The 25,917-nt window shown below is 34.2% G+C and overlaps 4 protein-coding genes across 4 annotated transcripts; 2 read left to right on the top strand and 2 right to left on the bottom strand.

Moving 5' to 3' along the window:
• The first annotated feature begins 689 nt into the window (after positions 1 to 689).
• Positions 690 to 4,404, top strand: LOC131638409 (GDP-mannose transporter GONST1-like). The gene is made up of 8 exons (XM_058908969.1): positions 690 to 1,171; positions 1,288 to 1,427; positions 2,414 to 2,543; positions 2,769 to 2,867; positions 3,060 to 3,214; positions 3,378 to 3,494; positions 3,598 to 3,695; positions 3,812 to 4,404. The coding sequence occupies exons 1-8, from the start codon at positions 950 to 952 to the stop codon at positions 3,868 to 3,870; spliced, it is 1,020 nt and encodes a 339-aa protein (XP_058764952.1). The 5' UTR covers positions 690 to 949; the 3' UTR covers positions 3,871 to 4,404.
• Positions 4,405 to 10,570: 6,166 nt separating this feature from the next.
• LOC131638410 (probable gamma-secretase subunit PEN-2) lies at positions 10,571 to 11,497 on the top strand. The gene is made up of 2 exons (XM_058908971.1): positions 10,571 to 10,871; positions 11,104 to 11,497. Exons 1-2 carry the CDS (start codon positions 10,637 to 10,639, stop codon positions 11,262 to 11,264), a joined length of 396 nt encoding a protein of 131 aa, XP_058764954.1. The 5' UTR covers positions 10,571 to 10,636; the 3' UTR covers positions 11,265 to 11,497.
• Positions 11,498 to 14,943: 3,446 nt separating this feature from the next.
• LOC131638423 (uncharacterized) lies at positions 14,944 to 18,494 on the bottom strand. Its single transcript, XM_058908989.1, has 2 exons — positions 17,875 to 18,494; positions 14,944 to 16,447 (listed from the first exon to the last, which is right to left on the bottom strand). The coding sequence occupies exons 1-2, from the start codon at positions 18,382 to 18,384 to the stop codon at positions 15,293 to 15,295; spliced, it is 1,665 nt and encodes a 554-aa protein (XP_058764972.1). The 5' UTR covers positions 18,385 to 18,494; the 3' UTR covers positions 14,944 to 15,292.
• A 1,247-nt stretch (positions 18,495 to 19,741) lies between these two features.
• On the bottom strand, positions 19,742 to 24,775 carry LOC131638432 (mitogen-activated protein kinase kinase kinase 3-like). The gene is made up of 11 exons (XM_058908999.1): positions 23,956 to 24,775; positions 23,348 to 23,671; positions 22,864 to 22,951; positions 22,627 to 22,689; positions 22,348 to 22,508; positions 22,186 to 22,261; positions 21,659 to 21,718; positions 21,451 to 21,558; positions 21,102 to 21,338; positions 20,451 to 20,554; positions 19,742 to 20,328 (listed from the first exon to the last, which is right to left on the bottom strand). Exons 1-11 carry the CDS (start codon positions 24,429 to 24,431, stop codon positions 20,076 to 20,078), a joined length of 1,950 nt encoding a protein of 649 aa, XP_058764982.1. The 5' UTR covers positions 24,432 to 24,775; the 3' UTR covers positions 19,742 to 20,075.
• Positions 24,776 to 25,917: the final 1,142 nt, after the last annotated feature.

Raw genomic sequence — 25,917 nt, 5'->3', positions numbered from 1 at the left:
CATTTTGGTCACATAAACAACTTGGTAGGTATGTATACTTTTCTAATTAAAATGGTGCCATAAAGTCAACACTTAGATAACAAGTTGCCTTATTTTTTGATACAACCACTATTGAATAAAAAACTATTTGTGCTTTCTCATTATTATCATTATTTATTTATTTGAATAAAGATTTACTTAGTCTAAAAATAAAACTCTTGAGACTCAATTTGATCTTAAAAAAATTTAGCTTATGAAAAAACAATACTAAAACAACTTTGATCACTATTAAAAAAACAATTAAATCTCTAATAATAATTTTAAAAGAATAATTTCATCCCTAACAGTAATTGAAAAGGACAACTTAGTTTATTTATGTAAAAAAAATATCCGTATCTAATTTACCATTCAATAAATTGTTAATTTTTTTTCTTTCTTAACATTTACTCAACCACCATTTATATAAATACATACTGTTAAAGAAAATATAAGTAACATGTATTTATTTTTGGCACACCATTGGTACCATTATTTGGATATACTGTGAAAAAAATTTGGTGATGGCTGGTTTGTCATTTCTCTCGCATTAATAATTAGAGATTAAATTGAGTATGGAGTTTTTCACGTGAGCACGATGCAGTCTTATTTATTTATTTATTTTGTATTTGAGAGTCCTTAAAAAAATGAATAAAAGGCTATGATTATTTATATATTTAAGATAAACACCATTACACACAAACTAGAAATCGAAATCACAGACATAATTGAACACAAGAAGAAGAACCTTATAACTTTTGAATATTTCCCTCTTTATTAGAAACCCTTGATGCCTCGATCATAAACAAACAAGGGTTTCTCAAAAACGAATCTTTTCACCGTTTCACCTTTTTCCTTTACTCAACAACTCATTCGCCGGAGCAGACCTCCACCACCACCGCCGTGGCGCGATTCGCACCGCCGTGAGCTTGAAATGAAGTCTTCTTCGGATGGTGAACCTGACGAAGAAAACGGAAAGTTGCTGGAAAAGAGCAAAGAGAAAGGCTCGAGAAATGGAAGGGTTGTTAAAGTGCATAATCAAGCGTTATTATCTGGACTTGCTTATTGTCTTTCCTCTTGTGGAATGATTTTAGTTAACAAAATTGTACTTTCTAGTTATGATTTTAATGCTGGAATTTCTTTGATGGTTTATCAGGTAATTTATTTGTTTATTTATTTATTTCCCTTTTTTGTGTGCTTTTTATCTTTCTCTAACTTTGGTTACTTTATAGTTTAATAATGATGTGAAGGTTGATGGTTTTGTTGATGCAGAATTTGATTTCGGTGATTATTGTTTCTGTGTTGAGTCTTCTGGGTTTAATCTCAACTGAACCACTCACATGGAAATTGATTAGAGTCTGGTTTCCTGTCAATGTTATATTTGTTGGAATGCTAATTACAAGCATGTTTAGGTATCAACTCTTCAACTTTCTGCCTATTATAATGCTTTCTTTTATCTTTACATTATATCTTAAAGCACGAGTCGACTTCGGTAATAATTTCAGAAAATGAATTAATTGAAAGTAATCATATGTGCCTGTGTCCTGTCAGACACTGGACACACCTTCAATTAGAAGTGTCAGCGCTAGTGCTACTTGGCAATATACCGATAAGCTAACAAAGGGGGTGACGGGGGAGGATACTTTGTGACTGATTTTCTAATAGCAGGAGGCGCGCACATATGTCTAATGAAACCTTTAGAGGGAAAGTTAGGGTCACAAATGATACTCTCTGCTTCGGTGATTTGAGCATTTTTTGAAGGACTGGGAGAAGAACATGTAAGGCGGATAGACTAGTTGGAAGATAGTTCAATGGTTAGAGAAGAGGCCTAGGAAAAAATTGTAGGCACGTGGCCAAACAAACCATTAAGGATTTGGATTTAAATGGTTTGTCATTAGACATTATTTATGATAAGATGTTATGGCATCATTTGATAAATGTCCCCATCATTGCATAAGGCTTTGGTTTTTGTAATCTTTCATATGCTTCCAGTTTTTTTAAAAGTAAACTTTCCGAAATAGTGTTTATTGGTAGGTACAAAATTGAGTTGATTTTGTGAAAAGAATGGAATTCTGTTTGATGATGAGTGTGAAACTGCATTGATTTTATTAAGAAGTATTAGTATGTGGAATGTGTTCAGAGGGATTTCATTTGAGTAGTCTGGTGTAATCATGAAATTGAAACTTTAAGCTGATATACATCCAGGAATTGTTTTGCCCATTTTTGGGGAGCATCCAAGTTATGAACTCTAAAGGATGTTAACTGTTTAATCGCCAAACATGTGATATTCACATTTCAATCTTTCCGGTGTCAATTTATGGATTTACATTACACAGAGCAGTTTCTATCTCTCTTGCTTGAGTGTATTATTTTGCTTATTCATTTGTATTGTATGCAGTTTGAAATACATTAATGTAGCTATGGTGACAGTCTTGAAGAATGTTACGAATGTCATAACCGCCGTTGGTGAAATGTACTTGTTCAAGAAGCAGCACGAAGGCAGAGTCTGGGCCGCTCTATTTCTAATGGTATGTTTAAGAGCTTGACATTAAGAAACTTGTAATATGTTTGGTAAAGCACTCACATGTTTTACCTTATAAGTCGTGGTTTGTTTATTATTTATTACATCTTCTACAACCATCCCTGGTTATTGTAGTTGTCAAAGGTTGATTCATTGTGCGGAATGTTTTATTTCTCTAATCATAGCAAACACGTTTTTGTATTACCGAGTGACTCTTCCCTTTTCCCTGCAGATCATTTCAGCAATAACTGGAGGGATTACTGATCTCTCTTTCAATGCAACTGGCTATGTGTGGCAGACACTAAACTGTTTCTTAACTGCATCATATTCTGTGAGTATTAGTGCTTTATGATTAAGCTTCATTTATTTATATAATAAGTTTCATTCTTTTTTTTGATGCACTTACTTTTCTTACCATTCTGTTGTTTTCTGGGTGCTTTTTAAATAAAATTTACACTTAACAGAAAAGGTTTTAGCTTTTAATTAAGTGTGCTGATTAGTTGATTGTTTTTTATTGCTGCAGCTGACCCTACGAAGGGTCATGGATACGGCAAAGCAATATACAAAATCTGGAAATTTAAATGAGTTTTCAATGGTCTTGTTGAACAACACTCTTTCTTTGCCTCTGGGAATTTTTCTGATTTTAGTATTCAGTGAGGTGGATTATCTCCTAAGCACGTGAGTTTTCTCCCACATTTTGCCTTTGAAGTCATTATGTGCTTCACATGTTTTCATCTTCTTATCAAAGACTATGTAATGTCATTATGTAAAAAAGCTATCCCTTTCATTTTCATTTTGCAAATCTCATTATTAAACAATAGTAATATATTTCAATTGACAGGCCTCTTCTAAGATTGCCTAGCTTTTGGCTAGTGGTAACATTCAGTGGAATTTTGGGCCTAGCAATTAGCTTCACATCGATGTGGTTTCTTCATCAGACAGGGGCTACAACTTACAGGTGCGATCATTGTTGCTCTCTAGAGAAGATAAATTCATACTTGATTTCAGTTTCCTAATACCATGCTATACAACATGTCTAATAACTAGTTTGCGATCTTCAGTCTTGTAGGTTCACTGAATAAGATACCACTTTCAATTGCTGGCATCTTTCTGTTTAAAGTTCCTACTAGTTTGGAAAACTCTGCGAGCATTTTATTTGGTTAGTTTTTTGTATTAACTGAAAGTTTGCATTTATTATCATTATTATAGAGTAAACATGTACATGTTTGAATTACATTCTTATTTCAACACTGAAGGTAGAAATGGAAATTGCAGGTCTTTTGGCAGGAGTACTTTTTGCGAGAGCCAAAATTCGTGAGAGATCTCAAACTTGAAGAGCAATATAAGGAATTTATCTCAGCTACGAAGTTAAAAGTTCAATCTTTTGGTTTTGATGTGTCATCAAAGAGATGATGATGATGATATCAGTTAAACTAACTTTCCCACCCTTGAAAAGATGTGATTGGTGCGAGTTGGTGATTGCTTCTCTTTGAGTGAGTTTTTTAATCTAATTGGGGAAGAGTTGCTTGGATTGCATTGATAGCAGGACTGGAAGAAATATTTGTGTCCAACCTTATTCATGTATCATGTATCACTTAACAAATTATTTAAAGCTAAAATTCTCATGGAAATGAAAAAAAGTGCATCTTGCATCTTGAGACAAAGGGTCACATTCTCTGTACTTTTTCTTTTATCCTAAACTATTTTATTGAGAGTTGTGTCTTGTTGATAAGTAAATAATGTAGGAGGTTAAATCTCCTGGCAAAATCTTATGACATTAGATATATTAGATATAAGGATCATCTTTCTTGATATCTAATATTTTATCTATTCATAATCATAATCAAGAGAAAAATATTTATACACTACTAATGGAATATTTATACACTACTAATGGACACTTTAATTTAAAGAGAAAAAAATTGAAAGACTAAATAGTAAGATGAAGTTTATTGTATCTTTAGTTTATTGTAATAGTTTAGAAATTATATTAATAAGATAGTCATAATTTATAGACAAGATTGTTTGTTTATTCCATTTTGTTGGTTTTCAATTACTATATATTTATTTATTCTATCTTTTAGATTTTAAAGAGAAAGCATCAAAGCTTATATGACAAATCACAATTCATTTGAAGTTAATCGATATTTCTGCTCTTCTTTTTTTCCTTGAATTCTATTCCTAACATAAAAATTGTCAATGAAATTGACTCGATTATTAAAAAGTTAAAGTTGGTTCATATTCGAAAGATCGTGGAGTGTAATGATTGTAACTATTTTTTTCTCTTCAAGTTTCATATAAATATTAAGAAAATTTCTTTACCCACCTCCCTATGGGTGGTCACCTGCGAAAAACCAAAACTACCCCTGCTTCGGAAGTTCATTTTCGAACGCGTGTTTTTTTTTAAAAAATTGACTTACTTCGGAAGTTCATTTCCGAAACAATTATTTCGGAAGTTCACTTCCGAAATACTGCGATTTCTGCAGATTTATCAAAACACTCCCCCTCCCCCAATCATTTACCCTAAATCAAAACAAAAAGTGGCAGAGGCGAAAATTTGTGCAAACAGAATTCCAAAGCTGCATCAAGGCTCCAATCACACTGCTAAACAACATTCAAAAGCCCTCAATCCTAACACTTTGTAAGTTTTGAAATTTTTAGATCTATTATTCAAATGCATGTTATTTAGGGTTTTAATTGCATAAATGATATATGGCTAGGTTGTTAGTAGTATTTAGGTTGTTTAGAAGCATTTTGATTTGGTTTGAAGGTTGATTTAGGGGTCTGCCATGGAAGTTGCAGGAAATTGCATCGCAGGGGTGTTTCGGAAGTTCATTTCCGAAAACACCTCCATCCCAGTTTTCGGAAATGAACTTCCGAAATGTATCAGAAGTACAAATTTTTTTGTTTTTTATTTTGTCTCGCATATTAATCGATTTCAATTGTTTACAGGAACATGTCTTCTAGAGAGGGCGCTAAGGGAAGAAAGGATTCTTCAAAGAAAGAGGTGAAAGAGGTGAAGGAGGTGAAGGAGGTGAAGGAGAAGAAGAAGGTTTCGACCGGCTCTACTTCTCGTTCCCAGGGGGCCCGGGGCCCGGATGCTCAAGCTCAATCTTCAGGCGTGAGAGTCGTGATCAACGCTGATGGTTCTGAGACTGAGTGGGATGAGGATTGGTATAATTATCTTCATTCGGAGGAGTTCGCTCGTCGGGAAGAATAACGTGTTTTTTTTGTTTGATGTGTATTTTGTAACGCTCGTCGGGCAGAATAACATGTTTTTGTTTTGTTTTGTTCTGATTTCGGATTGTATCGCACAGTGTATTTGTATTGGATTTATCATGTTAGTTTTTGGAAGTGGTAACCGGGGTTGGAACATATGACGGATGAGGTGGATGTCTGGAGGAAGTAGAACTGGAGATACGTCCACCACGAGACAAAGTAGCCAATCAATGTAAGCTATAGTTTATGATTATCATCTGGGGAGGTCATTTCTAAAAAATCAAGATTAAAAATAATAAGATTTTTTTTCCAATTTTTTGTAATGACGTCCCCTGATGATAATGATAAATTATAGCTTACATTGATTGGCTCCTTTGTCTCGCGGTGGACGTACCTCCGGGTCTTCTTCCTCCGGACATCCACCTCCTCCGTCATATGTTTCGGCTCCGGTTACACCTCCTCCGTCATTTGTTACTTTCAGTTGTACGTATTTTTATTAAAATAATAAATAAATCTTTTGAAATTTGGAAGCCTTTTTTTCTCCCCACCACTCTCTCATCCCCACCTACCCGTGTTTAACAATATGTAACTTTAATTTTATGTAATATTATCGTTGTAATTTTCACCCGATTAAATAAAGCGAATTGTTCATTTTCTTCTGTCCAGACCTATTTTCAGAAGTGCATTTCCGAATTCCTCCAAGGGGGTGCGCTCGGAGATGAACTTCCGAAACACCACATTTTCTGAAAAGTGACTTTATTTCGGAGATGCATCTCCGAAATCAATATTTTATATTAAAAAAACACGTTTTCGGAAGTTCATTTCCGAAAACACCTTTTTTCCAAAAAAAAGTACCGTTTCGGAAATGAACTTCCGAAACAAGGGGTATTGTGGTAAATTCACCGGAGGTGGCCAAGAAGGTTGGGAGGTGGTTGAAGAAATTCTCAATATTAATAAACAAAATATTATATTACATATATTTTTTTCAACATCACTTTAAACAATAAATTATGAGGACAAAATTTAATTAAAAATTTTATTAATTAAAAATCTAAAAACTAATTATAATTTCATATATTATATAAATTCTGAATAATGTTAAAAATTATGATAAAAGTAAATTCCCTACAAAGAGCATTACCTTTTATAGCCTTACAAACCAAAGACAAGAACTGGAAATCTGGAAGAATGTGAAATAAAGACTCACCAATGACATAACTTGGACAAGAACTGGAAATTTGGAAGAATGTGAAATATAGACTCACCAATGACATAATTTGGAGAGTCACACTCATTTTTGTCTAAAATATATTTGGAGTTTATTGAATAAAAATCTCCGAAATTTTAAGTGAAAAAAATGAATTTTACTTCCACATTACATGTATACCAGTTTTTTTTTTTTTTTTTAAATTCTACAATTTTTTTTCTATTGTCACTCAAATTTTTTATTTTAAAACAATTCTTTTTTTAATTTATATTTTGGCATTAAAAAGAGTACAAGAAGTTGTAATTGCAGGTAATGTACATGTATGACATTGATTATTGTTTTAGATCATTTTGTTTTTTGAGTTGAAATATGTACGTTACGCCTGGCTTTTGAAATTCAGATTCTGTCAAATGTGTTTAGAAATTGAATCCTGATTGAACATATGTTTCAATGGGTTCGTATTGAGGCTGCAAAATTAGGAATTGAAATTGTAACCGGGAGGTCGGATTGAGGTTCTGATAGAAGACAAATATTTGTGACAATGAAACGTTAAAGAAGTGGCAAGTATAGAGCACCTATCCGAAAGTTGAAACGCAATATGACACCGAAGTGAGGAAATGTGAGTGTCCTTTTAAGTCGCACATGTACCACAGGGTGAATAATACATGGACATTTAGTGTGATTTGTTGGGTGAATAATACATGGACATTTAGTGTGATTTGTAGGGTGAATAATACATAGTATACATAATCATGGTTTATGTTACAAGTTAGTTGGTCAATCCATTCTATGTCGTATGAGTTCAAAATGATAGAAAATTGTCTCTGACTTGACATGGAACATGGTCCAGCCCAAAAACATACTATTAATTTTGAAAAGAAAAAGCCCCGAAAGTAAATATAAGACAAGTGTACAATGTTCGCACCTGAAACAATAAGGCGATAAAAGGTCCAAAGATCTGAAATGCAACAATTGTTGAAGCTTCTGGATGAGGATCATTATGTATCTAGGTATAGAGTCTCTGAGGATGGAAAAACCGTTCCAAATATATTTTAGACTCATCTTGATTCCATCAAATTGTTCAACATTTTTCCACTGTTCTCATTATTGATTCAACATATAAGACTAACTAATAGAGGCTACCACTTCTAAAAATTGTTGGTGTTACTTCTATTGATATGAATTTTTTAGTTGGATTTGCATTTTTGAAAAGTGAAAAAAAGGACAATGTTACGTGGACTTTATAAGTATCTTAGACTATGCTGAAAGACTGAGAAAACATGCCACATGTGATTGTTGCCGATCGTAATACCGCACTATTGAATTTGATTGGAAATGTGTTTCCTAAATCATATACTTCTGCAAAATCAGATTCTGTAATGCATGACTCCAGATTTTAATATACGGACAAACCATATTTATTGTGTTATTTCAAACATAAAATGATCACTTTGTATTTCAATCTCCATCAAACATCGAATTGAATCCGAATTTTAATTTTTGGATAGAGACATGATAGCTTTTGTATGATCCTTATTTATCTAAAACTTGTATAAACATGTCTCATATGTAGATGTAGCAATAAAAAACAACTAGCAATTTCTCAACATTGGTATCTCGCATCTGTGTACTTCAACGACATGAGCCATCTTCTTGAATTTAGGGTCACATAGGATACCCCTTTTGTAGTTATGAAATCCAAACTATATAATCTCTTGCGCTACCCAGACAATCAAAAGGTGATTAAAATTGGGTATCGTTCACCCTCAATTGATAATGAAGGAAAAGTGAATTTCAAAAATTTTGAGTTGAAGACGAATGAAGATTTAAGAGTTATGTGGAGTAATTTCAGCATTACGTAACAAAGGGTCGATCGAGGTCGATGCGATAGAGATCAATCGACAATATTCTAAAGATGTTGACACATCTGAAACCATCTCTTAATCGACAAATGTCATGTTAGATTTATGTTAACAAAGATTTAGGTAATGTTACGTATTTTATGTTTGTGATAACAAATATTAATGTTAATTTGTGTTTTCTTCATCTCTTGTAAGTGATCATGAATTTGCTTATGGTTTTTCGATAACAGGGCATTTTTCGAATTTCAAAATCCAAAAAATCTCCTAGGATAAGTTTGTGATTCTGGTTTTGTGATAACATGGTGTATTATGGATTTCAAAATCCGAAAACACTCATGAACATCGTTGCATTTTTTATTAGGATGACTTTGTGGTGTGATTAAGTTTTGTTCTTACCATTTTCTTTAGTGTGTTTCAGATTTTGTTGTGTAGCTCAAGTGTGTCCGAATTTTAAAATCTAAAAGTATTTTAAGAATTTTTTCAGAGGTATGGGAGTTCATGAAATTTATTGAAGAATCCCCAAAATTAATTTAGACGAAAATTTTCCTAATTCCCATCAAAAGTTTGACCATCTCCAAAAGTTGGACCATGATCCTTCGCCTCAACTTTTGGTTACATAAATTTCGGGGGTTGCTCTTTCCATTCTTATGTTTGCATCTCACATCTTCGAAAATCCAAAAAATGTCTTTCATGCGTCCGATCTCCGGACACATCCAAAATCAAACCAGAATGTGTTATTCTGAGATCCACGCCATTTTGCTAAAAAAATGATTTGAAGAGCACATATAAAGATGGAAAGAGTAACCCTTTAAATTCCAACCAACTCATAATAGTTGTATTAAAAGTCTAAGATGATATAAAGCCTCAATCCTTTCACGATTTTTACGACTTTCACTGATTTTTTTAGTTTAATAGTGGTTGGTATTTTAGCCCATAAAGAACAATAAATGAGATGTCACGCAATTCTAACTCTCGCTCTTGCATTTAATGTTTTGCACAACTACGAAATGAATTAAGGCTATGTTTAGATTGACAGAATGCAACATAATGGAATAATGTAATATCCCATCGTTTGGATTGATAAAAAAATTATGGAATGAAGCGGATCATGATGGAATGCATTCCATCCAATTTCATTACTTATTCTTATTTTCGTTCCATCCAATTTGGACAAAACAACATTTTATATTACATTCCATCTTAAAATGTCCAAATATTAGAATGAAATATTCATTCCGCTCCGCTTTGTACCATTACGCTCCGTTATATTCCACTCCACTCCATTTAGTTTGAAATATCCGCCTATTAACGACTTTCACTTTTATTTCCTTAAATCTAACATTTTATCGATTAGTCAATTGTATGAATCATTTAAAAATTGTCAAATTTTTTTTTATCCAAGATAAAACAGACAATAAAAAAATTGTCCTTGATAAAATATAAGGTGGTGACAAATTATTTTTTATTTATTATCAGAAATTTAAATTTGAATTTTATAATTTGATTAAATCTAAAATATAAACCAACCTACAACATTAAAGAATTTTTTAACATAAAAGATTAAAGAAGTTGTTAATGATCATATAAGTAAAAAAAAAAATTAAATTGATTGAATAATAAATATATTAATGAATCTAAAAAGAGAATCTTCGCTTATAATTATGTCTAAAGATAATGTGTTTTAATAATTATTAATTTTTTTTGACACGTCACAATCAATTTAATTATACACAATAAAAGATGAAGATGAAGAAGGAAGAAAGAGTGTAGTTTTGTCATCGCTTAGGTTAGCAATAGCATAGATCGGAGGTGATGGATCCGTCACAGTCACACACCAACAATCCGAATCCGAATCCGCTGGCTTCATCGGTGCCGGTTTGGCCGACGATCGACGGTTCACTAGGTCTGTCGGAGGAAGAATCAGTGAAGTACGCTCGAAGATTCTACAAATTCGGTTTCGCACTTCTTCCTCTTCTTTGGGCCGTCAATTGCTTCTACTTCTGGCCTGTTATTCGCCACTCCCACTCCTTCCCTCGCATTCGCCCATGTATGTATCTTCCATTTCCCCCTTTTCACTTTTCTCATTTCTTCACAATTTTTTTTTAAATTTTTAAAATTAGTAGAAATATTGCAAAACATTGGTAAAAATTTGGGTCTAAATGCTTTAGAAATTAGGGTTTATTTGGTGGAATACGATGAATTTCTTCAACATTTTTTACCTCTTTTAGGGTTTATGTGGAAGAGCTCTTTTATTTGATTTGTTGGACATGTTTGTGCAGATGTTGTTGGGTCTGCAGTTGGGTTTACTCTTTTCTCGGCAGTTCTTTGTTCTTGGGCGCTTACATTTTCCATTGGAGGGGAACGCCTCTTTGGCCCTGTGTGGGATCAGTTGGTTATGTACAATCTTGCTGATAGGTTAGGCTTAGCAGGTTGGAGCTAGTTGTTGTGCTTGGACCCTTAATAGAAGTAAAAGAATCGCCTTCTTTACTGTTTGGGTGAATGGATGTGTATTACTGATACAGTTAACTATGTATTCTGTTATTGAATTAGTGTATTTCGTCCTGGTTACTGGTTCTCGGTGTTTCTAGGTGCCTTTACTGCTTTTCAGGCTGCAGGGTGGATATCATGTACAGAAGTTTTAGATTTATTGTTTCAGCTCTTCCTGATTTTGCATCTTGTTATAGTGTATGTTGTGGAACTTAAGAAAGTATGTTGAGGAAGAAAAACTGGTGATACATGCATCATAGGTATTTGAAGTTCAATGAGAGGGGAAGCAAACTATACAATATTTCTAAAAATAAATATAGTATGGTCAAATATTCATATTATATGATCTTATATTATGGCATCTGTGACCGCAAAAACGTAGATCATCTGAAATTGGTTAGAAAGAGGCAGAGAGTATCCTACATTTAACCCAAAAATATTTTAAAATTAAAGGGGTTATGTGTATGATCTCAAGGAACATCTAAAAGATTTTAATGATGTTTGCAATCTTACTAGTCATTAATATTCATAATTAAAGAGCAAATAATATTTCTGCAACATTTAATAATTATGAATGACGAATAAGTATATGTGATACAACAATAATTTGAATGTTTCTTTTTACAAGAGATACAAAAATTGTGTGACCTTTCTTATCAAGATTTGATAATAGCATTTTTGCATTACTAATTTGATGATTAATAACTCATACACTTTAGTTTTTTCATATTGCTTTCGCTTTTACTTGTGATTTTTGTAATTTCAAATGAAAGCTGCTTGGTGAATCACATTACTAGGTTTGATTATTGGTATCATTGTTTATTTCCTAACCAAAAGGGAATGGAACTTAGTATCAAAGTCTCTGACCTACTGTAATAATGCATCTTAATTAGTTTAATGACATAAAGAGAATAACTCCATAACTCGTTCTAAATACCACTTATTTTTGTTATTTATCATCACACTTATATTATGATATCAATTATATACTCAAGAAATGTTAGAACAAACTTTAATATATCTATGAGTTTATCATCTATATAAATAAGGAGTTCATCCATGTATGATCATTCAATTATTAACTCATACAGAAAATGACTTGAAAATCGACTCGACAAGTGTGAATATCACAACACTTCCGTGATCATCTCACGATCTTATACAAAAAGAAAAACATTGTAGGCTCCAAATAACGCATAGAGTGGAAATTCTTATATAGTTTCATTCTTTTGAATAATTTTATATTTATGGATATATTTACATGTCAATATTTTACTTTGGAATGTTGTATTGACTACTTTACTATTCGTATATTCTCATTTCTTTTTAAACTTCAATCACATTAACTCCTAATCATTCATCAAAATCCTTAATAAAATACTTCCTCCGTCCTAAAATATAAGAGAAAAAAAATGTATTTTTCTTGTCCCAAAATATAAGAGAAAAAACCACCTTTCATTTCTTTCAAGGTAAAATTAAATGTAAATTGCATTTAACTTACGTTCTCTCTCATCATTTCTATAACCAATAACCAATAACCAATTAGAATTTTATTTACATCTTCCAAAACACTTTATTTCAAAAAAAATATAAGTCAAATAATTGTGTTTTAACTTTTCTTAATAAACATGATTTTGTTTTTTTCTCTTATAATTTGCGACGGCGACGGAGGGAGTACTTACTTATTGAACTAAGATGAAACCCTTCAATTTTCTACACAGAAACAAATACTTTAGTAGTGCAATCTCAAAACTTGGGGCGGTTATTGAAAAGTAATCATCAGTGTTTCTCTTACTCCTTTTATTTTACCCGCACCCCCTAGTAGTTTAATTAATGGCAATGATTAGTGATTAGTCCACCAGGATTGTAACAGCAACTAGGTTTTTTTTGTTAACCCCACAAAAAACCTTAAACCTTCAAATTGCTTACTATATATACTTTTTTCACTTTTTTTTCAAAGTTCAAACAAACGTACCCAAACCTGACTCAAAATTCTCCCGAAAGAACCAAACCAAACCTTGAACCTCGTAACCATCTTGATAAAAGTTTTTTACTCGGTTCCAAATTTTATGATCTCATGATAACGATAATCAAATCAATAAGACTCAAAATTTTACTGATTTTATTCAATATTGTTTTTAGTTTTATCAGCAACCATGAGTTATTATTCAGACAACATTCCAACGGTCAAGATGTCACCAACGCAATTCTCATCATCGAGCAGCAGCGATATCATTGAGGTGACGCCTCCATTACTGATGAGCAACCAACGCTTTGAACCACGTTCAACATCCGATGGTTCCCATTCTTTCAAAAGGACAAGAGTTCCAGACAACAAGCAACCTCCTCCAAAGAGAAGATTGGGCAACATTTTTTTCAAGACCCGTATTTGTACTAAGTTCGGGTTTGGTAGCTATAAAAACGGTGAAAATTGTACCTTTACTCATGGGGTTGATGAGATAAGGCAGCCACCACCAAACTGGCAGGAGCTTGTAGGTCCGCGTACAGAAGAACAGTTGCGATTGGGCGGGAATCAGAATGGCCATCAAAAAATCATTCATAAGATGTAGATCTGCAAGAAATATTGCAATTGTGATAAGTGTGACTTTCTTCATGAGGATCCTGCGAAGTTTATGGACGATTCTTGGAATCTGCATTGGAACTAAGCCAGAAAAGGACAGTTATTGGAAGACTAAGATATGTCTCAGGTGGAAAAATTGTTGAAACTGTTGTTTTTAGCACTTCAGTTGGTGTAACCAGTTATGCTGTTTTTCGTAACCGGTTACACTAAAGCATAGCAGTTTTATTTTTCTGGTTTGACTATTATTTTAGTTTCGAATCATTTGTAACTTTGTACTATAAAAAGGGTTCACTACTCCTCATTGTTGTTAATGTCAATTTGATCACTCACCCTCAATTACTCCTCAATTACTCCTCACTACTCCTCACATATACTATATATTTACATTGATATATGAAAATGTGATTATCACTACTTCTCATATATACTATATATTTACATTGATATATGAAAATGTGATTAGCGTATGTGCTATGTGCTGTTTATATATACACCATATCTTACATTGGGATGTTTTGGATTAACATATTTTAATTAGCAAATGAGAAATGTACTCAACATGGGTGCAATGCGATGAAATCGGCTGGTATGAGAATTTTTTCCTCCTATATTATAAGAACCGGTACTATAAATGCTACAAGATATGAACAAATTATGCCGGTAAGTCATTAGTAACAGGTATCCTACAAGATATGAAACAAGATATGAAACTTTGGTATCATAAGGTTGCGGATTCTTATGTAGTGAAATCATGGTACAGTACATTGTTTACTCACTTAGTTGACACAACACAAGTGATCTGCATGTTGATGATTATTGGAACCTTATTTGAAATTTGAAGGTTCCATGACATGTTAATATGTTTTTCTTGTGTTTCTTTTGTGGATCATCACACATTTTTCTCACCTGTCTCCTATTGAGCATCTTCTTGTGGTCTCAGGGGTATAAGTGGTTCAAAACCCAATTATTTTGGGAAAATTTAAAAAGAGTGTTATTTAAAAAACATGAAAGTAATGTGTTTTTATATTTATGTATTTAAAAAACCCAATTACTTCACACGTGTCCGTGACTATAAAAATGTACTAATTACCAATAAAAAGAAGCAATAAAAGGTAATTATATGAATTGATCACCATCACCATCGCCACTATAGGACATCATACATGAACTCCCACGCAATTTTATTCCTCAATATCAAACATATTTTGATGTATCTATCTCTTATATTGAAAGAAAGTATAATGTCAACAACATTATTGAAACAAATCCGCAACATTTTTCCTTGCTCCTGCAAATTCTGCCTTCCCACATTGCAACTTCTTGCGAAGCACTCTTGCAACACAGACAGTAATCTGAGAAAGAGCAAGGTGAAATAAATTCATCTAAAATCTAAAGATTCATCAATCCATGGGCATTTTCCGATCAAAGTTAGCCGCAGAAAACTGATCAATTCTCCTCTTGGCACGTTTCATGGAATTCCTAAGATCCACTAATGAGGGAAGAAGCGTAGGAATATTCATTGGCCTGTAATATTTTTTGATATGTTCACTCAGGCCCGGGGATCCAATATTTTCATTAGAGGCACTCTTACGAACTCTTGTGTTTTCTTGAACCTCTTCTAATTGCGGATTCTTATTCACATTATGTAAATCTTCCTTTCTTTCTGGTGACCTCTCCCATTTCACTTCAGCAGGATCATCTAAACATTCTTGTCTTGCATCACTTGAATCTGTTTGCAAAGGGGCATTAACTGGTAAAATATTGCACTGTACTCGTAAAAAGTCGACATCTTGGAGACCAAGCCTTGCTCTTCCAAATAATGTGACAGGCGAACGATTATCCGAAAGAGTCAACTCTTCCAGTGCTTTCGCATCAGTGTACTGCTTGATGGGTGATTTAGTTTTTGTACAAGGCACAGGATAACAGTTTACAGGTTTGACAAATGTATCTACAAAGTCAGAAGTTTCCACAGTCATATCCAGAAGCTTCAGTACAGAGTTGTTGAGACCGGCTTTAGAATTAAAACAGTATTTCTTAACATAATTGAGCTCCATAGCCCTGCAGGGAGGGGTTGTTGAAACAACCCACCTTGGAGCAAGAAGTTGAAGCGCCTCTTCCAATTCTTCCTTGGAAGAGTGCATTGAGTAACAGACATGCCAAACACCAAATTGATCCCTAACTGCTTCATTCATCCTCTTTTTTCTAGTGTTCTGAACATCTGAAACTTCTTCACAAGCATACCACTGAGCAGAAGGGCGGACAATGAGAGGCTCAGTCTGGAGCAATGCCTTGGCCTCAACCAGTTTTGCCTGTGCTCTTTCATATAGTCCTGGAGATCCATCAAATAAATGGAAACGGGAAGATGGGTCTTCACTAATGATTTCAGGCACGGTAACCATTAGATTCTTGAAACATTCTGGATTTTGGGCTTTATCAACATATATCTTTGCTCCAAATGTTTGGGACACTTGAACAAGGATGTCTTCCTGACCGAGGACATCACAGGTAAGATACACTGTCGATGCATCCGGATGCTTCCATATACAATTAACAACCTGCTTTGCAGTTCCATAATCAAAACTGTCAGATAGAACATTACTCATAATGAGTTAACAATATTGCAGAATGATGGATTCAATTTAACTAAAAATAACTTAGTAATGTGCAATCTTTGCGCTTGGGGAAATAATATGGTTGAAAATTAATTCCAAGCACAGTAATATGCATCTACTAATACATTGAAAGTTTCAGAAATTAGAACCACGAAAACAAACAAAAAAGTATAAATGAAGCATGCTTGGGCTTAAAAATCCACCTGTTGTAACATATTTATTTTACAACACAGAAATCATGCGTTTTGATGGAACTCAGGTATAATAATAGAGAAAATATGGATTGAATGCAACTGTGTATTCGTTTAACAACAATCAAACAGTTACAAGGATAATGATTGCAATGATTTGCAATCCCTAGAGCCAAGGCTCTCCACAATTCACGGCAAATGAATTGTTTCCACTAACAGAAAACTTAGCTACCCTCTCTGTCCTCTAACCACCTATATATTATTCTCTCCCCCCACTCATGCAACTCATGCAGCCTTGACATTATTCTGTCCACATCTTCCTTTCCAACGTTTCCTCTCATACACGTTCCATATTTTGGGCCTAGGACCATAGTCAAGGCCCACTTGCACATTATCATTCCTATCACGTTTCGGGAACTAGAAAGACCAAGGTTGAAGGGGTTAAACATGATGAAGCTGGGAATTTGTTCTGGGCTGTCCCAAGGCCCGTGCCAAAAGGCCCAAGAGTGAATTGCAAGTAGATGGGCGCGTGGAACGAGTAGACCTTCATTCTGCCCAGAAGATGTTTTCGTCCTCCAATGCATCAATCACCCGACCAATTCAATCAGACGGCTGTCCACACAGCATGCCGCATCACTCGCAAACGGTTTCAACCGCTCTTGATATATAAGGGTAAAGCACGTCATTTTAGAAACTCAAATTCATTCTCACTCTCACATTACTTCTCATTCTCTCACTGACTTGAACGTTGGAGTGCTAATCTTGCAGACCAACCTCATATCCGCTGCACCAGAAACTTGCTCCACCGATCCAATACCACATCTCACCACTTCACTAGACACATCTAGTTCCCTAGCAGAACATAATTAAATATATTACTAGGAACAATTTTTTTTTTCTAGTTGCCTTGTGACTGAAATTTCACCTCTTAAAGGTGAATATTTGTTTTTTCTCCAGTTGTCTTAAAGGTGAATAAAGAGGATATCACATATTCAAACAAACTCGCGTCTTTGCAGTCAGATATCCCTGCAGCTACTATATATGAGCTGGCTTTACAGGACTCTAAATACCTAAATCATAAATAAATTTACTTCCAGTTTTCATAAAAAAGCAACAAAAAAAGTCATGGATTTGATGGTGTGCTTTATGTAAGCAAAAAAGAGTGAAAAGTTATCGAACCTGTTGAATAGAGGATTGTTTGGTAGGCATAGAACGAGTGAAATTTCCAAAAGTACAGTCTAAGAAAACACAATCAAGAGGACATGTAGCCTTTTTCCCTTTCCTCCCTACATACTTATCAGGTAAATTGAGAAGACATTCGAGATTAATCCTGCAATCTCCCGTATGTAAAATATTCCCAAATTCACCTTCAAACAAGAACATCACCGCACCAGGACAGTGATTAGCATCAAAAGCTGTAACAGTGAAGTCCCCGTCGGGATCATGGATGATCAAGGATTGGCCTACTTCGATTTCTAGAAACAGGGAATCATGAAGGTGAGGGTAATGTTGGAGGAGTAGGGTTTTGGTGAGAAGAGTGGAGTAAATAGGGAAAGAGGAATGAGAAGTGATGTTGGAGGAATGGTCTTTGTGAGCGTGCGTGAGGAAATGGTGTCGCTTGCTGGTTTTGGAGGATGGAGTCCATGTGTCTACGGAGAATGGTAAGCCTTGAGGCATTTCGATCGGCATTTTTAGGTTGTTTGATGTTAATGGATTTAGGTTTTGGGGAAGAAAGGGAATTGGTATTGTTCAAATTTGTGGCAGCTTCCCGCGGAAGCTTCACGATAAATCAATCTCAATAAATATAAAGGTTACTCATTATTATAACGTTAGCATTTCTTTCAAAATTATGAAATTTTTTTAATTGTCCGTATGCATGGTGGGAATTATAAAATTTAGAATCACTCAGACCAATTCCACACGAATTTTGAAATTTGAATATTTTAAAGGATAATGCTAACGTGTCCAAAGAGCACAAGTTAACAATGGTTGTTAATGAAATATTTTGCAATTTGTATATTAATTTTAAAGAAAATATAAAATCAATTTTTTATTATATATTTTAAAACAAAATTTTTAAAAATAAATTTCTTAATTTGTGTCATTGGGGCACAAATTAGCATTATCATTTCTTGTTATTGAGAGATTAAATAGATGCGTACATATATATTAAATTAATCTATTTTAATTTATACAGGGCATTTTCAATGTATTTTGTTTTTTGTTAGAGGTTGGTGAGAATTGTATGTAACTTGTTGTTGATATGGTTGAGAAACATAGTTATGCAAGTCTTAAATTTGATGCTAGTTTGATAGTGGTCCTATGAGATCAATGCAAAGTAAAATTGGCCCAACCACCTTCGTGTCCATGAATTTGGATCATGGTTAGTTCATATCGCTTCTGGCCCCACAAGGGAGAATCATGTAAAACGTAGAGGTACGAGCAATAATGATAAAGGTGATGTCACTACAAAGACGTCACGGATATGTCATCGTTTAAAACATTTTAGGACGTGAAGAACATTGTGTAGACATGTCTTAAGAAAACACTTGATTCACTCATAAAATATAGTAGAATAAATTGTTAGATCACATAAAGAATCATATGTTAATATGTTAAATTAAGTGCACACTCACAAAAAGCTGAAAATAATATTTCTATGTCTAAATCAATTATTGACTTGGGCGATCTTTAGTAGGTACCACCCTCATCTCTTCTCTTTCAATGCATTTCTGATTCGAGAAGCAACGAATTATTATTGAAGAAACTCTCTCAACATGGTTATCTTAATCTTAACCTTCGTTGGAACAACAGTCTGAACACATCGTAAGGTCTTTTCACTTTTAACACAATGTGTAAATTCTCGGATGTAAGGAAAACCCAAACAGGTGACATGTAGGGTTTTCAGTGAGCTTCTTTACTTGTTGGACCCTCGACTACTGGGAGTACTTATCCATCGTTGAAGGGAAATGTGTGTAATCTCTCACCGACAAAAAAGTAAATGAAATGCATGAATCACATCAAGCATTTTAAAAGAAAAAGGAAATACGTGTGAAAATTTACTCTTTTCTACCATGGACTAATAACAATATACAACAAAAACGCTACTACACAGTACAAGCACCTTCTGTTTACAGTATTCAATGAAAAATGTTACAAGCTACAAGGTCTCCCCAGTCCAGTGCCTGCACCGAGATGACTCCTACACTTCTCACTTCTACCGTCGTCTATTTCTCATTTATAAAGAAAGAATCGACCAGAGTTTTCTTTATATAGTTTGAACTTTCAGAGAGTTAAGATTGAATGAAGTTCAACTACAGAGCACAAGGCAGGCTGGGGGAAAACCAACAAAGATCTTACGGGTATTTACATTTAAAAACTCAAATAAGTCTCCTTGGGGATCCACCAGGTGTGTGGGCTTTGTACATAGGTATTTCTTGCCAAGGATCAAGAGTAAACTTGGCATTTGATCTCATTGGATATGATTCATATGAAGCAAGGGTATGATGTCCCATCATAGAATAATTTGGATGTGGAGGAGAAAGGAAACAGCTCTTGTGTGCCGGACCGGACTGTCGCAATGGACTTGAACACGGAGATACTGGTAAGGATGTGATCATTCTTGTGTTGTCTCTGAATAAGGAAATATAAACAGCAAGTCAGCCTAAATAACATAAAAAACATGAAGCATATATAAAAAGGTATAGAAAACCAGGCTTCAATCATAAATAACCGCGAAAAATCAGATATCTAACCTTGGGCTCCTTATTGCTCGGGAAGATGCAACAACTGGCTTTGTTGCATGGTCTGCATCATGAGAAGCAATACAATTTCTATTGGAATGAAGATCTGAAGCGGGCTGCAAAATCAAACAAGCAAAGAGAAAGTTAGCTCCAGACCAAGATTGACCACAAAATTGATTACCAGAAAATATGTAACTTTATAAATATATATAAATCAGTGAGAGGGATATAAGCGTTAGAATCGCAACTTCAAATGATATTGTATTTTGGGTTCAAGTTCTGCTCCAAGGTATAATTTAGTAGCATGAAGTCCGCTATATAAATTTGTGTAGTCAGCTTTTACCTAAAAAAACAAAGCTATATGCTCTACAAGTACAATAGATAAAATCCTGACATGGTATTATAACCCCTCTGGATGATTAAAAATCCAGTATCCTATCATTAAGTTATTATGTACAATATTTGATGTTATCCAGTAACGTATCACCTTAAACTAGGGAACCAAACTAAATTTAAAAAATGATTGCAGCATATTAATATTTCAGAGAACAGAACATCTTTATGATGATTATGTGACCAACTTAGCGATATGTAGAACTAGCTTGTAAGATGCCAATGAAACATAACTTCACTGAGAAAATAAATAAGAATCGAACACCGTACCGGCGTCCGGCTTCCATCGAACATGTAGGGAAAAGCATCCTTGGTTATTCTGACATTTGCAGCTTTTGTTGCTGACTGATCTCGAATAAAGGGGTGATTAAGTAACATATGGGCTGTAGGGCGAGTTGCAGGATCTCTATGCAAGCATAGCTTAATGAAATTCTTTGCATCATTTGAGAGATGATCAGGAATTTCAGGCATGTCTTTGCTGTTGCCAATTTTAAATATTGCAGCTACCTGTTGAATCCAACATTGAAAAACAGTGTTGGTCCTTCATATTTTACAAACAGGATGAAAAGTCATAACAAATATGTAATCGAATGCTAGTTCAAAATAGTCAATATCGCACCCCTTCATACTGACTCCAAGGAGGCCTCGATGTTGCCATTTCAAGAATTGTGCATCCCAAGCTCCAAATATCAACAGGAAGACTATAGCCATTTGTATTCATTACAACCTAAGAAAGTTAACATAAGGATACATAACTAGTTCCAGTGAAAGTGAAAGGAGCGGGGAGAAAAAAATCAAAATCTGAAACGAAGGGGAAGAGAATTTACCTCTGGCGCCATCCAATGTGGACTTCCTTTGAAAGAAAGCATTGAGGATGAAGAATTTATCTGGTCCAGGACAAATCATAACTCAGAGATGGTCTCCATAAATAAGAAATCAACCAAAACAGAAAATTATACTTTTTGAAGCCCTCTAAATTAGATTTTCTTTCTACCACGTGCTTATGACAATGCTATATAGTTAAGTAATAAAAGGATGGAACAGAGAAGAGAATGTGCAATGTTTGTGTAAGAAATAGATAGGTTCCAGCTCTCCTCTCATTTTCTATGTTGGTGTTCACAATTCTGAGAGAGAAAGCACATGCATTCGTGGAAGAGGAAGGACTCCACCACTAGGCATTCAGATAAGTAAAATGGCAAATTTTATCAAATCCCAAAAGAAGCAGTATTAATCATACACTCTCCACAAATTTTACAATGTCACTGTCTAATTATTCAGTGCTAGAATCAATTACGAATTTTTCAAGTGAGACGGCAGCGATGCACACTTTAAAGTATATGCATGATAAACTTACATGTTTAGCCATTCCAAAGTCCGCCAGCTTGATTTCACCATTAGGATCAACTAGTATGTTAGCCCCTTTGATATCCCTGTGAAGATATAGCATGTAAATACTTACAAAGATTCAAGAAGCACCGGTTTCAAGCTATAGTTATAATATGATTTGCAGAATTACCTGTGCACTGTATTTCTCCCATGAAGATATGAAAGTCCGGAGACAATCTGCCTTGTATAATTTTGGATGACAGGCTCTTTGAAGGACCCATATTCCTGAAGTAATTTATGAATAGAACCTCCAGAGACGTATTCCAAATAAACGGAAAGTGTTTCTTCTCCCTGCAAGCATGGAAAATGTACATCTATAAAATAAAATGGATCACATTCATGATTTTCTAATTTCTTTTTCTATATGTTGTATATTACAGGATTAAACATCAGGAACATATTAGCATACCAAATCACTTCCATAGTATTGAACAATGTTTGGATGTGAAAGTTGACTCAGCAAAGTTATCTCCTGCAGCAAATTGAAAACATGATATAGATTTATTAGATCACCAAATGATTTTGATATTTTAAAAACAAACTCAGTTGCAACAGTGAAAAGAAGAACTACAAAAGTATTATCGTGACAGTCTGCGGTGAAGCTTAGAGCATGAAGCACATCTCTTCAGAAAAACAACTAAATTACCTGATTAAGTTGTTTGAGGCACTCTTTTGAGGTTGGATCATCACATACAGCCCTGACTTCTTTTATTGCACACAATTGTCCGCTTTCACTGCCAAAGTTGCAAATTCGCAATACAAGCATTTTAGAGGTAGAAAAAACATAGGAAGCAGAATACATTTAGTTTCGGTAATCTGTCCGTAATATGGACAAAACCAGACAAAATGCGCAATCTGAAAGTAGGCTGATGATTTCTTTCTGTAAAACAGTTGGGCTCTAATGTCAGACTTTTGTTTCTGCCAACAAAACTGGCATTGTGATATTAAATTTGAATCCCAAATATTTGTGTATTCGTATAATTACAATTTACAACCCACCAGACTGAAAAAACACTTTTTTCCATTAAATATTCAGGAAGTGAAAAGTATACATGATAAAAATTGTCGGAAGCTAATCCAAAACAGAATTGAAAGTAAATATACATCACTGAAAAAGGAGAAAAAAATACCTATTGAATCCCAAGTAAACATGCCCAAATGTTCCCCGACCTAGAAGCTTTCCTTTCTTCCACCTGCCACGGTTAGTGGCACAATTTTCTACCATTCCATTTGGTCTCGCGTTGTTCGGAAGAGCTGAAGATGGACTAGTCGGAGATCCTGGAGGAAGAGGCAATGGATGACACTCACTCCTTCCATCTTCTTGCCTGCCTGTAGGTGAGTCAAGACTCAAAACATGCAACCTTGGATGAAGAGGTGATGTCGGGCTGGTAGGTCCTCTTGACCCAGGACCAGGGCTTTTAGACCTCACATTGAACTTTGTTTCACATTGTCCCCTAACATAAAGAAATGACAGTGATTAGTCTAGCATCAGCATATAGAGAACTATAACACCCTTGTAAAAAAAACAAAACCTAACAGCCCTGTGTTACCTTTCCTTACAAATTTTATCCATAACTAAAAGCAATTGTAGTAATGATTTAAATTAAGCACATAATAACACCAAATGAAGAGAGATCAAGATTTAAAAGTAAAAGTCACTTTATACGTTCAAATATCAATCATAACTAGAAAAGTGAAAATCAAATGGATCGAAAGTCAATTGACGAGTATAACCAACCTAACGCTATTAATCTGGGAGTTAAAAGCCAAAGGATCATCACAAGAGCCATTGGAGCTAACGCTAGAGCCAGAAACAGAAGCAGAGCCAAAAGTAATCCCCTGATCATTACTCAAGCTTTGCGTAGAAGAAACAGAAGGACGCGGCAAAGGATGCCCTATCTTATCACCGGCTTCGGAATCCCAAAAGGAAGAAGAACCACCGGCAGCGGTGGTGGTGGTGGTTGAAGGAGTGAAATCTCTACTAGATCTGGGAGAATTTCTAAAATTAGAAGCGTCTTCAAAACTCCTAGGGTTTTCTGGTTTATAATAACCGTTTTTATAATTGGCAGCGTTTCTAATCGGAGACTTATTAAAATTGAAATGAAGCACGCCGCCGCCGCCGCTACTTCCACCACTGCTGCTTCCGCCACGTGGCTCTTCTTGGTGAAGAAGGTCCTTGGTCTTGGTTGATTTTTTACCCCACCACGTGGGCATTATAAAATAGGAAATTTGTTAAATTTGGAAAATGAGAGGAAGAAGAAGATGAAGAAAGAGGAGAGTAAGGTTTTTGTTCACACGTAGTATGATAAAGAGTAGTGGTGAAAATAATAAGAGAGGAATGGATGAAGGAAGGAAGGAAGAAACGACGAAATGGGGTTTGGGAAGGGACGGCACACGGTGGTTGGATAAGTGACGTGGCGAATGCTCACACGTGCGTCTTTGTTGTTATGCTACTCGGTTAAAAGTTTGTTGTTTGTTCACTTTGTTGCAGTTGGTTTGGTTGTTTGCCTGAAACTAGAAAGCCTGCTGTACACTGTGTGTAACGAGATTTAAAAAGGATAAATTCTGAAAGAATCCACATTGGTCATTGTGCAAGTGCGCTGCCATGGAATATAGGAGTAGTATTCTACTTCTAGCTTAGAATTAGATAGGTGAAAATGGATAAACATAAGTGAAAAATTACTCTCATTCTTTTATTAAATTAATTAAACTAATTAAATTTACCTGTTATACTTTTGTTTATCTCTTAAATAAATATTAAGTAAAGTATAAAATACTCCCTCCGTTTTTTTATTATAAATCGTTTTTGAAAATAAATTGAATTTAAATATAAATCGCTTTACAATACCAATGAATAATTGATGCTACTTTTTCTATTATATCCTTAAATATTTATTATTCTCTCCTTTCAATTATATAAATTTATCTTCCCTATATCATTAATGAAGGATAATATTGTAAAAACCTTCATAATTTCTCATTTTCATATAACAATTATTATTTTTCTTAAACTGTGTGAAAAGTCTAAAACGACTTATAATACAAAAACGGAGGGAGTAGAGTTAAACTCTTGACAATCATGCAAAATTTCAACACGTTAAAAATTTAATTTGAAAAAAATTTCTCAAGAAAACCTAATACATTACATTAGCAACTATAATATTCCTTCCAAATTATTCCTTCCATTTTTAAAATGTCTATTGTTTTAGTAAATAAAATTTATTTTAAAATAACTATACACTACTTCTTCTGATATAATTATAAGGTTAGTTTAATAAAAGTTGTAATAGTTTATAACAACATTATTGTATTCATTAATCTGTGTACAAAAATCTTAAATAACAATCATTTTGAAATAGACGAATATTGTCTTAGTGATATATACACACAAGAGATGAGGATTTGAGTATTTGACGCTAGATCATATATAATCATCATCTTCATTGATATAACTCTAGATCACAAACACAAGAATTTAAAAGACAAATTTCTTTTCAAGAATTATTCACTTTCAAAATTATGAACTATCTTATTCCAAGTTCTTTTTTAAGAAACCTCCATGTATGGAAGTTTATAAAGGAAATAAAGAATATCATGAGTGAGCATTATAAAGAGCATTGAAGTTGTCCTCTAATTAGCAAAGAGCTTCAAGACCTATAAAATGTAGTCTTTCACCCTAACTATGAAAAAAAGGAAAAGG

Source organism: Vicia villosa, unplaced genomic scaffold (genome assembly GCF_029867415.1).
Source record: "Vicia villosa cultivar HV-30 ecotype Madison, WI unplaced genomic scaffold, Vvil1.0 ctg.002312F_1_1, whole genome shotgun sequence".
In the NCBI taxonomy this organism is placed as follows: Eukaryota; Viridiplantae; Streptophyta; class Magnoliopsida; order Fabales; family Fabaceae; genus Vicia; species Vicia villosa.
This window is presented reverse-complemented; position numbering and strand designations above follow the sequence as displayed.

Coding starts and splice junctions, on each gene's coding strand:
- LOC131638409 (XM_058908969.1), top strand. CDS start 950: ATGAAGTCTTCTTCGGATGGTGAACCTGACGAAGAAAACGGAAAGTTG. Junction 2,868..3,059: donor TCTTAACTGCATCATATTCT/GTGAGTATTAGT, acceptor TTATTGCTGCAG/CTGACCCTACGAAGGGTCAT. Junction 3,495..3,597: donor ACAGGGGCTACAACTTACAG/GTGCGATCATTG, acceptor TGCGATCTTCAG/TCTTGTAGGTTCACTGAATA.
- LOC131638432 (XM_058908999.1), bottom strand. CDS start 24,431: ATGCCCACGTGGTGGGGTAAAAAATCAACCAAGACCAAGGACCTTCTT. Junction 22,509..22,626: donor AATACTATGGAAGTGATTTG/GTATGCTAATAT, acceptor CCATGCTTGCAG/GGAGAAGAAACACTTTCCGT. Junction 20,329..20,450: donor CGAGCAATAAGGAGCCCAAG/GTTAGATATCTG, acceptor TTCCTTATTCAG/AGACAACACAAGAATGATCA.
- LOC131638423 (XM_058908989.1), bottom strand. CDS start 18,384: ATGCCGATCGAAATGCCTCAAGGCTTACCATTCTCCGTAGACACATGG. Junction 16,448..17,874: donor AACAATCCTCTATTCAACAG/GTTCGATAACTT, acceptor ACTGCAAAGCAG/GTTGTTAATTGTATATGGAA.
- LOC131638410 (XM_058908971.1), top strand. CDS start 10,637: ATGGATCCGTCACAGTCACACACCAACAATCCGAATCCGAATCCGCTG. Junction 10,872..11,103: donor CTTCCCTCGCATTCGCCCAT/GTATGTATCTTC, acceptor ATGTTTGTGCAG/ATGTTGTTGGGTCTGCAGTT.